The sequence below is a fragment of the Lactuca sativa genome, chromosome 9 (genome assembly GCF_002870075.4).
Source record: "Lactuca sativa cultivar Salinas chromosome 9, Lsat_Salinas_v11, whole genome shotgun sequence".
Lineage (NCBI taxonomy): Eukaryota > Viridiplantae > Streptophyta > Magnoliopsida > Asterales > Asteraceae > Lactuca > Lactuca sativa.
Window position 1 is genome coordinate 77,477,797 of NC_056631.2, and position 11,941 is coordinate 77,489,737.

Here is an 11,941-nt window from a genome sequence, read left to right on the forward strand (position 1 = left end):
TCCTTTGTTGAAATACACAAACATAAAAGAGTTAAATACAATTTCTTTGTGTCTATTTTGTGACTGTTGATTTATAATTCGTTTTAGTTAGTAATCCTGACATACAACTGTATACAAAAATAAATATTACTGTCATTATGTATTTCATTTGTTATATATTAGATATGTAAAATAAAATATTGATACTAAAATCCTAAATTTAATTACTTCTAAGAATAAATAATAAATATGAATGATGATGTTATAAAACAAAATTAGCAACCAAAGTGTATGAAAAAATAATTGATTATCTATACCATAGCTCCCAAATCCGATAGTGTTGAAGGTTAATTACATCTCATCTCATCTCTTTCAATTCAATTCAAACTTCGAGTTCATATTTTCATCATCCATATGTTTTTAAACACTGTCCTGCGCAAGAATCATGCTTAACTTGGCCTCAACGAGGTAAAATTCAATCTTCTAGCTTAATTTTTGTAGTTACAAGTTCATTAATCGAGGTTTTTATTTAATCTGCATGTTTTTCCATACATAAAATAGTTTCAGAGTTTTTTATATAAGTGAACGTAAATACAAATATAATTAAGGTTCAATGTAGCTCAATTTTAGAACTGCAAACATGGCAATGACTCTCAGTTTTAGATGATGATGACATCAACTAAGATTTCTTCTAACTAATCCCTCGTTTCATATAAAATACAAGGCATGAATTTGATCTTGATGTCTAACCCTTTACTTTTATTGGCTTTAAGGATAGTGCACAAATGCACATTGTGTGGTGAATTAAATTGTATATGTATACGTTTATCTATCAGTAATAATTTAACTTGCTGAATTAACATAAAAATTTGGGCCTTAATTTATTTGTAATGGGCCTAAAGGCAAAACGAAATCAATGGCCCAAAAGCGATAACATGTGGATGTCATATCCTCCCTTATCCAAACAATCAATCGAATGCTATATACCTTCTTTCCAAACTTTGATAAATCTCTGAAACAAACAAGATGTTGTCAATGTCTATTCATCAAGGAATCAATATCATCGGCATCACATCACCAACTTCATCTCCCCAAAATACCATTGCTCTTGGATTCTTGAAAACCCCAGCCCCACCCTCCTCGTCTTTCTGCAACAACAACTCCAAACTCCTTCATAGATTCCATAACCTCTCCATTTCAGCAGCTGTCCAAGAAGCCATTGTTGAAGAAGCTCCATTACCCACTCCTCCTGATCAAAAAGACGAGGTCTCTCTCTCTCTCTCTCTCTCTCTCTCTGTGTGTGTGTGTGTGTGTGTGTGTGTGGATATATACGTGTATATATATGAATCATTGTGTTTCAAATTATATTATTAACAAGTCTTATAAGCTTGTTGGGGGTATTAAAGCTTTAAATATTTATAGTGTTAAAACTACAAGTAAAGTATAACATCGGGGTACCAAGTGAAAATATTGATCTGGTTCAACAAAAAAGAAAGAAAAGAATAGTCATAAAAAAAAAGGGTAAACTAGTGTAAAAGTTGCTAATAAGTATGTTAAACGAAAAAGAATAGTATTTATTCTTTTAATTTGGAATTCTATACCACAATACTATAATTAGAAATGGATAGATAAATACAATACATATAGTTATTGAGTAATAGTCTCTCTGATTTTTATTTTATTAAAACGGTTAGTTTTCTTTTGTAAAATTATATAGGTGAAGAAAGTGGTGGAAAAGCCAAGGTTAGTGTTGAAGTTCATATGGATGGAGAAGAACATAGGGCTTGGGCTTGATCAAGTGATACCAGGACATGGGAGTGTCCCTTTGAGTCCTTACTTCTTTTGGCCAAGGAAAGATGCTTGGGAAGAACTCAAGACAACTTTGGAAAGCAAGCCATGGATCTCTCAAAAGAAGATGATCATCCTCCTCAATCAAGCTACTGATATCATCAATCTTTGGCAACAAAGTGGTGGAAATTTGACTTCCTAAACATTTTCTAATTCACAACCCATTATTAAGTTGTAATTGTTTGTTTCTTTTGTTAAGAGAATTTTTCATTGCAAAAGTGAGTTAAAACCTCAAGTTCCTATTTACCATATGGAGGTTTTGACCAAGAAATTATATATTTTTAACGATTGCCGAAAGTCAACCTCCAAAATCACCGGAGCTGGCTGGCTGACGAACGTTTTTTTTTTCTTTTCACAATAGTGTGTTGATGTGTTTTCGGTACTTATTAGATAACATAACAATTAGTTGAAACGACATATGCACAATATGTTGTAGAGATTAAAAAAAAAGTAGTAGATTAATATAATTTTTTTTATATAATACCCCTATTAAAAAAATGTAAATTACACAAACCTGAGCGGCTCACATCAATCAAAGGCAACGTGGAAAATTAATCACGAAACATTAGTAATATCCCTATTATATTTGTATTAGTATTATTTTTAAAGAAGAAGGTTTATTCTTGTCATTTCTACATTATAACATTTGGGTTTGAACCAAATGAAATAGGGTTTTAGTCCAATTTGATCAGGTTTGATTTTAATACCACTATACTAGTCGATCCTACCTAATAAAATGTTTTTTGTTACATGTCATCACCTAATCCAATATTTCATATGACATTTTTTACATTTTTTTTCAACGTCATTTAAATCCACTTGGCAAATTGTGGCTTTTTTGGTTTTGCTATTAAATTATAAAAAATATAATAAAGAAAATAAGGAAACTTAAATGTCTCCATAAGTTCTCACGTAATTTGTCGATTAATGTATTAAATTAAATTAATTTAAATCAACCTTCTTAATTGAAAAATATAATTTTCGGTCAATCCTTTTTTAATTCACAATAATTTGTAGAAATCTTACAAAAATTTGTTCAGTCACGACTAATATTGATATTTTTTCTAAATTCAATTTTATAAAATATTAAACATATAATGCTTAACAAAATATATTACAGTAATACTTAAAAAAAAAAAAAAAAAAAAACCCTCGTATATCACACGAGTCTGATACCTAATTGTCTTTATTATAACTTAGTAGTTTTGTTTCTATTAGTTACATCATTGTGTTTTTTTAGTTTATTGCTTTATTTGGTTTTGGATGTTATAAATCTGTTGTAGTAATGGGCAACCTTATATTAATTTAAACTGAATAAAAAATGATACATGAAGAAACAAACGTCAAGACGACTAAAGTGACTATGTATTGATTAACAGAATAAGAAGCCATATTAGTTATATATTGTGAATTTGTGATGTTCAAATAAATTAATAAGATATAATATATAATCCAAACCCGGTTTACGAAATACGAACCATGCAAATCTAATTATCAGTACTAGAAACTGAGAAATACGATCAAAATTCTTGAAAAATAGTGGGTTTAATATTGAAACACAAAAAAAGCAAAAACCATATCAGAGACTGGTTTCGATCCAGTGACCTGTGGGTTATGGGCCCACCACGCTTCCGCTGCACCACTCTGATTTTTGTGTTCCGTTGTCGAAATTTTATTATGAAAACGATAACTATCGAAATTTTATTATCAAAACGGTAACTGGTGTGCGTTTGCTTTAAGGTTTTGAAACTAAAATTTCGACATCTAAAGACAAAAAGCAGAGTGGCGCAGCGGAAGCGTGGTGGGCCCATAACCCACAGGTCACTGGATCGAAACCAGTCTCTGATATGGTTTTTCCCCTTTTTTATTTTTCAATATTAAACCCACTATTTTCCAAGAATTTTGATCGTATTTCTCAGTTTCTAGTACTGATAAGTTCATATTTCGTAAACTGGGTTTGGATTAAATATATCTTATTAATTTATTTAAACATCACAAATTCAAAATAACTAATAAGGCTTCTTATTCTGTTAATCAATACATAGTTACTTCAGTTGTCTTGACGTTTGTTTCTTCAATGTTCATGTGCCATTTTTTATTCAGTTTAAATTAATATAAGGTTGCGCATTACTACAATAGATTCATTTCTCAAAGTATAACATCCTAATAAAGCAATAAACTAAAAAAACACAATGATGTCATTAATAGAAATAAAACGACATAATCTATCAAAATATTTACTGCTACATACACTAATATTAACCACATACACAAGTAAAACTAAAACAGATTCACCTATTTTCTCATTAAGGCATGAAATTGGGATCTTCTTTGTTCTTGTAAATCTCAAACAACTGCTTTGAATATTTAATCGCGAGTCTCCTGCAATATTTAATCCCCTTTGAGTCATATCTTTTCAGTTCTTCAACTGTTTTCTTCAAATCACAATTTGGGTCTTTTTCAGTCAAAAATTCAGCCACCTTACTAGCCCTACAAACATTATAAATTACAAATCATAATTAATATTCATAGATTATCAATCTTAATTTAAAAAAAAAAAATCACCTCTTTGCATCAGGCTGACTAAACCCTCGTTCATTGTGATATATTGTTGCTTTACATTCTTTCTCATCTTTTGTTTGTTGTTTATAAAGAACACACACAGCTTTCATACACAATTCAGGATTCTTCCCAAAATCAGCTAACATATCTCCCTCTAATTCCCATTTCATATTCAAATCCTTTTTTCTCCTAATTTTATCTAAAGTTAATTTATATCCATTTAATCCATCTTCAGATTCATCACATCCATCAGTATCACTATCACCACTTCCAGATTCAGATTCAGATTCAGAACTCTCAACGATAAATCCACCCAAACTATCATCATCTTCTTCATCCTCACTTAAACTATTCCCACTTTTATTCATGTCATCTAACTTTCTAAGTCTCCTTAAAGGCACCCTACTTATATCATCTTTATCTTCATCTTTATAATCTTTCTTTATGAGTGTGCAAATTGGAGCATCATCATCATCATCATCATCATCACTGGTTTCATTATCACTTGTAACTATATTGGAGCATCTTTTCCTTTTACCACTTGTAAATCCAAACATATCATCTTCAATTTCATCAATATGTTCAAGATTAATGCACTCAGGGGTAGTCTTCAAGGTTGAATCAGAAAGCTTTTTAACTTCTGGGATTTGATTATCACTTACATCTTCATCACTAATATCGATAACACCAGAAAAGGGTGGAGCAAAACCTGGTGTAGATGGAGCAAGTTTCTTGTTGGAGCATCCGTTTTCCTCAAATTGTAAACGCTTTCTAACTTTGCTACAATATTCCAGTTTTGCCCCTGTCTCTAATGTTTCATTGGCAGATTTGGGAGTTGAGATCGAATCATCTTTTTTCAAATGAAGAATTCCATCTTCATTCAGCTTTGACTCCAATTCACAAACTTGTGACATCAATTGTTTAGCCTTCTCTTTCCAAAAAGAAAGCTCACTTTCTGCTTTCATTTTCTCACATTCCAAAACTTTGTTTTCAATCATCAACCCGACATTCTCGTTTTCATCACCTGTAAGATCAACGATAGTAACTTTCCCCTTTTCATCATTGTTCTTGACCTTCTGAATCCTTGTGATTTGCTCTTCAAGTTCCTTGTTCCTTTCCTTTAAATCTTCAACCTCCAGTTCCAACATCATACACTTGATTTCATCCATTTTGCTCTTTTCTTCCAATTCAAGACATCTTTTTATATTGTTCTCTATATCCTTCGCAAAATCTGTTCCACTAGCCATCTTTTTCATCATTCCAACACTGTCGGCATGGGTCATCTCGTTAACAGAGTTAACGATAACAGCATTCCAACAAACCCTAGGTCCAAAAGTTCAAGAATCATAATAAGCATAAATGCCAACAAAGATTCAGCAAACAAAATAAAAAAAAAAAAAAAAAAAAATCAAAGTTGAACAGTCGAATTTACAATGAAGTAAACCCTAGTTACTTAAAGCGTGAAGATTACAACCCATATCCTTCGATAATGCTATGAATCACGCAAAAGGGTATCTGAGTAGAGTAAAATTCCTTAAAGTGGTTGATACGTGATAGACAGAAATTGAAGAACACCGTAGTAGAAACTAGAAAGATGGGAGTATCTTGATTTGAACTGGAACTGCGAGTTTTGGGGTTTCGTTGGTTTCTAAAAAAGTCTATACAAAGCAATTAACAAAAATTACAATATCTTAAGCTTGATGTACAACATATCAAAAGCTACAAAACTTAACCACCTGTCCCACCTTCTACCATCGGTAAGGCTTACGGTGTAAGCTTTCATCTTTCGCCACCTTTCATCCTCTTTCATAGTATTTTTTAATTAAATACATATAATATAATATAATTATAACTTAATAATTTTATAAATATTCAATATAATAAAAGATGAATATTTCATTAATTCAATAATAAAAAATATTACATTGGTGAAAACCAGAATTAAATAAAAAATAATATAAAGGAAGTCTGTTTAAAATATTTTATCATAAATTCTTCTATTGCCCTTAAAATCATAACGAGTTTGTCTTCCGAAAAGATGGTCGACCTTTTGTGATAGAATTTTCATATGGATTGCTTCTCTTCTTGCATTTTTTTTTCTTAAGTCAATTTCTCTTTTTGAATTGCAAACGAGCTTGGAAATTCAAATTTTATAATTCAAAGCTATTTGCTCCCTTGTGTATGTCATCAACTTTGTCGGATTCCGATCCATTTGACAAATAGCCTACCCTTTTTTTCCTTATCTTTACTTACTTATTAGACGGATTATCTCTTTGAGTTCAAACTCATCATCCTGGTTTAAGTCAAACCTGAAACGGGCATCCGATGAAGTTGTGTAACTCGTCTAAAATTTTTTTGTTCTTTTCGAACCACCTTCTTCGTCTTTTCTATAAACATCTTTCCATTTCCAGATGTCGAAAAATTTGTACAACCTCCTTTTTATTGTCGATCTTATATATTTCTAGCGTCGTCTCGAAAGTGTTTTATATCACTTTCCATACTTGTTCATTGATTTTCCAAGTTGTACATCTTATTGAACATTGTAACCGTCTTGTTCATATCATGAAATTTGGTCGTACGTTGGTGCTTTGAACGGTACTCGCCACGACTCATCTCATTATGAAACCGCTCGGTAATACGAAGCCAAAAATGAAGATAAAGCATGTATAACAACTTTTATTATAATACAAGTTTATTTGTATTCCCCCCTCCCCCCCCCCCCCCCCCCCCCCCAAAAAAAAAAAAAAAATGGATAAAACGAAAATGAGGGGTATGAACTCACATTGAGTGTGTTTCTTGGTGGATAAAGATGTGAAGATGAAAGATTTCAAGCTAATAACAGTTGAAGATTGAACTATTCTATGGATATTAACACATATTAATGAGTGTGACTGTAACAAAACTAGTATATATATATATATATATATATATATATATATATATATATATATAATCACTATATTAGTAAGGAAAAACTTACCAAAAGATTAAGAACCAACTTATAGAGATTAATCTTGAGAGAATGACTTGTTCTTAAAGAGAATATGAAGAAAATGAAGAAGATGGAATGAAGGGGGGAGGGTTTCATTTTGAGCTCAAGAATCACACACTTGCAAACTAGGGTTTAGGGACGATAAGAGGCAATGGAGGTTCTTGAAACATCCTAAAAATACAGTCCAAATTTTTCGTTTTGAAAATATTATAAAAACTATAACCATCCATAATCAATAAGAAAACCAAGTGTCATGTATCTCAAAATCTCATGTCAATTACTGTATCAAAACAAATGAGAAAATATATAAGAGTTTCAAACAATCCCAGGTTGAAAGTTGTGGTGTGTGCACTGCAACCTTCCCGAACTCCTCTTTTGAAATATGAAGTACCTGAAACCAAAACTGAAAAACTGTAAGCACGAAGCTTAGTAAGTCTCCCTAAACTACCACATACCATACAATAACACATATAGCACATACTGGGCCTTGCCCACCGCATCGGGCCCCGCCCAACATCGGACCGAAGTCCAGCATAAATTGGGCCCTGGCTGGCATCGGAATGAAGTCCAAAATAACTTGGGCCCCGCCCACTGCATCGGGCCTCTCTAGACATCAGACCGAAGTCCGGAATAACTTGGGCCCCCGCCCGGCATTGGACTGAAGTCGGGTATAAACTGAACATAACGTAAAGATAATCACATATACTGCATCGGGCTTGCCCGTCATCGGACCAGAGTCTAGAACATATAACACATATCATAAACATACATGAATCACAAAGACATTAAGCATATATAACTACTTCTCGGGACCGCCCCGACATCGGACCGTAGTCCGGAACTACTAACATATAAACGGGCCGACATTGTGGCCTTAGACTCGTACCTACTGGAAGAGGACTCACCTTACACTGCTGGAGTCCTGCAGACGAAAACCCTAGCTGCTGGATGTCAGATTCCCGAATCTGTCAACATCAAAATAACACCCAATTAATAATTGGGTTCTAACACATATCCATAAATCCATGCTTGGGGTAAAAGACTACTTTACCCCTAAATTAGCTTGACTCAAGCCCAAGGCCCAATCCAAAGGCCCAAAAGTCCAACTATGGCTCAAAGCCCAACATATGGCCCAATTTTCCAAATTAGGCCTAAACCTTCACATGGTCCCATCTAAGGCCTAACCAAAGTCCAGTCCAACATTTGGTATTTCTAATGGCCCAATATCTTATAATCATAAAGGCCCATACTATGGCCCAGCTATGGCCTAATTTTCCAAATTGGGCCTAAACCCCTTACATGTGCCTTATCTTAGGCCCATTAAATTATTCTAGCCCAAATGCTTATTCTTGGATGGCCCAATATTATCCCAATCACCAAAGCCCAATAGAAAGGCTCACTTAAGGCCCAAGTGAAATTAGGGTTTTACATAAAATGACAATTAGGGTTAAGTGTTTCTCACTTAACCCATTAAGGACTTAATTCATTAAGTCCTTTACTTTACTAGATAAATGATATGGAGTAATTGGGCTTAATACACAACCTAATCCCAATGGCCTAAAAGTGGGTCCCAATGAGTCCAAGGCCCACGTATCAAGAATTAGGGTTTTCTAAACCCTAATTAGGGCTTCCACTCAAACATGGCCCAATAGGCCCAAAATTAATCTTTAAGCCCATTAGGGTTTTGCTAGGTCCATTAGGGTTTTGCTAGGTTCATTAGGGTTTTGCTAGTGGGGCACCACCTACTACCACCTCGGGTAGTGGTGGTCAACGGCGGCTCACGGCGGCGGTGGTTTTGTGCTTCTTTTCATTATTCTTTTGTTAATTACAATTACAATGCTCAATATCAATAACACACACACACACTAAGCTAAACACACACACACACACACAGCCACCCTAGTGGTGGTCGACGGCGGCTCGTTGGTCGGAGAAACAATTTCACAGTGGCGGTAACACCCTCGCCGACAGATGGGATTGATGTTGGTGTTTTCCAATCTCCAAGATGATGGTGGCGCGGCGTCGGAAGTCAGGAAGGGGAGGTGGCGATCGGTGGAGGGGATATAAGGTGGGTTGGCGGCTGTTAAGGGCTCCTAGGGTTAGGGTTCCTGTAAGGGTTATATACCCGGTGCCCCTCTAAACTTATTTCCATAATAACAGGATCAGCCCCTCCTTCCCTCTTTTCTCTCAAAACAAGGCCAATATTTACCATTTAAACCCTACCCCTTGAATTCCTTTACAAAATAAGTTCGGGTTTTTACTAAACAACCCCCATCTTCTAAAATCTTTACAAAACTAATCCACAATTTACCTTTTTAAACCCCCAACTCTCAAATGTGACATATTCAGCTTTCCCTTCTCTTTCTCTTCCAAATTAAGTCCCAATAATTACCACGGAGCCCCAGCCTTCATAAATATTTACGAAATAAGTCTCGAATTTATACTTTAACCCACGAATAGTCCCAATAATAACTTTTGGCTCCTAAAACCAACACGTGGCTATATAATTATTGATTTTAGGGCTACGATTCATTTGTTAATTTATTTATTTTTTATTTAATAACGGGGTGTTACAGTTGTTTAGGGTTAGGTCCAAATGTCATAAGAGTGTTTAAATATGGTTCATGCCCTAAAATTAGGGTTTTTGTCTTAGGCCACGTACGCCCCGCATATGCCTTAGTATGCCCCGCATACATGGTACATGTCCGCGTCCAAACCACCCAAGTACGCTAAGCGTACACATATGACTCCTTAAACACTACTACTATGAACTAATAATGTAGTACAAGGTAAGCAGGGTCGATCCACAGAGACACGGGACAAGTGTTTATACCTTTTTGCGGAAGGTACAATAATGGTCACATAAATGGGGGGTTGGTATGCAAGGATTTAAACAAGAGGATAAAGAAATAACTAAATGATCAATTAAATGAAACAAATTCAGGATTTGTGATAACTCCAACTCTATGCAAGACAATTTAACAATGTGATTCCAATGATGAAATAATATCTACTCAATTTCACCTAAGTTGGTACTTGAAAGTGTTAACAAGTTCTAACACTTCCCATTCACCAAGTTGTCAAATTCAAAACAAGCTCTTTGAAAATAACCTAACCTTCTAATTTAAGTCTAAACAAGCTCTTAGATAGAAATCAAAAGGTTGCAATAAGATTTATGTGAATGTTCCCAACAACACCCAATACTCCTCACAAGCTTAGGAGTTTAAGAGTATGTGAATAAGATTTACACTAAATTTATTCAATGGAAATCAATTTAGTGTTTGTTACTTAGTCCAATTCACAAAACAATTACGGATTTTGCAATTAGATAACTTGAATGACCTAACCCTAATTCAAATGGCCAATAAGAATTACAATTAGAATCAAACATTCAATTGAAACAAAATCAAATTCACTAGGTAGGAATTGGAAGTAAACATCAAATCACATGATTGAAATCACAACTAAAAAGTCAAGACATAAAGTTGGAGAAACGAGGGTTCTAGCCACTCATGACTAGAACAAGATCACAAATCTAGAAAATGAAATTAAAGTTCTTACAAAATGAAATCAAATGTTCCCAAGTGTTAATCAACTCCAAAATCCTCTAGAAAATCGCCTTCTTTGCTCCCAAAATCGACACCTTGGTAAAAAGTTGGTTCCACCCTTTAAGAATGGTGAAAAACTGCTTTAAAACCCGCATTTACGTTTACACGGCCCGTGTAAATTAACACTGTCATTTACACGGCCCGAGTAAACGCAAAAATATACTGCGCAGAAATCTACGTTTACACGGCCTGCGTAAACGCAAGGCTTCCATTTACACGGCCGTGTAAACGTCTGTAAAGCCAAAATCTTCGTTTCTTTGATATATTGCTCCTCGGTGCTCCGCAAGTCCCGAAATTTTGTCTGTAACTCTTATTTACCTCCTCCAACAATATCCTACCTCCAAAATTCCCTAAAATATCACAAAAGTATTTGAATGAAGTTGCTTCATGAAAAATCCCGAAAAACATGCAAAATGCATGAGTTTAAGCCTAAATGCAATGCACTTTTATGAAATAAAGCTACAAAATGGGTACATGAAATGCACCTAACAAATCTCCCCAAGCTTAAACCTTTCTTGTCCTCAAGAAAGAACAAGAAAATTTAAACTAGAGAAAATAAAATAGAATAGAAGAAAAGAAAATTAAAGTTAAAACTATTTGAAACTTAATGCATGAAATCAAAACAAACATGAAAAGATCCAACCCAATTACCTTGTTTTGTACCATAGTTGAGAATGTACCTGTCATACCTTGAGTTAACTTGGCTTTAATCTCAAAATATTATATGATAATAGAGACAAAGACTTTGGCCACTCCCTAGTACAACTCAACAGAATCAAAGATCACAACACTTATTCCTTTTCGATATCATCAAGTCAATTCTTGGAAAAAATTATGGTCTTACTCTCGTGAAATTATATGTGACAAAACATGCTCAACCATCTTTGCTTCATAAAATATAACAATGTCCGATTCCAGCTATTTGTTGGTTAACAACAATCTTTTTCTGAAA

At 34.1% G+C, this 11,941-nt stretch overlaps 2 protein-coding genes across 4 annotated transcripts; one reads left to right on the forward strand and one right to left on the reverse strand.

Moving 5' to 3' along the window:
* Positions 1-948: 948 nt before the first annotated feature.
* On the forward strand, positions 949-2,076 carry LOC111918016 (30S ribosomal protein 3, chloroplastic). Its single transcript, XM_023913667.3, has 2 exons — positions 949-1,245; positions 1,697-2,076. Exons 1-2 carry the CDS (start codon positions 1,006-1,008, stop codon positions 1,967-1,969), a joined length of 513 nt encoding a protein of 170 aa, XP_023769435.1. The 5' UTR covers positions 949-1,005; the 3' UTR covers positions 1,970-2,076.
* A 1,931-nt stretch (positions 2,077-4,007) lies between these two features.
* On the reverse strand, positions 4,008-6,049 carry LOC111918015 (uncharacterized). Of its 3 annotated transcripts, none has more exons than XM_023913666.3 (3): positions 5,843-6,049; positions 4,393-5,712; positions 4,008-4,317 (listed from the first exon to the last, which is right to left on the reverse strand). In XM_023913666.3, the coding sequence occupies exons 2-3, from the start codon at positions 5,670-5,672 to the stop codon at positions 4,134-4,136; spliced, it is 1,464 nt and encodes a 487-aa protein (XP_023769434.1). In that variant the 5' UTR covers positions 5,673-5,712; positions 5,843-6,049; the 3' UTR covers positions 4,008-4,133. The 3 variants fall into 3 exon arrangements, with proteins under 3 accessions (XP_023769434.1, XP_023769432.1, XP_023769433.1); XM_023913664.3 differs by having other exon boundaries at positions 5,822-6,049; XM_023913665.3 differs by having other exon boundaries at positions 4,393-6,049.
* Between the last annotated feature and the right edge of the window lie 5,892 nt (positions 6,050-11,941).

Bases quoted from the DNA above. Each gene is read 5' to 3' on its own strand.
- LOC111918016 (XM_023913667.3), top strand. From the start codon at position 1,006: ATGTTGTCAATGTCTATTCATCAAGGAATCAATATCATCGGCATCACA. The intron at 1,246-1,696 runs GTCTCTCTCTCT...AAAATTATATAG, and splicing joins CTCCTGATCAAAAAGACGAG to GTGAAGAAAGTGGTGGAAAA.
- LOC111918015 (XM_023913666.3), bottom strand. From the start codon at position 5,672: ATGACCCATGCCGACAGTGTTGGAATGATGAAAAAGATGGCTAGTGGA. The intron at 4,318-4,392 runs GTGATTTTTTTT...TAATGTTTGTAG, and splicing joins AGTCAGCCTGATGCAAAGAG to GGCTAGTAAGGTGGCTGAAT.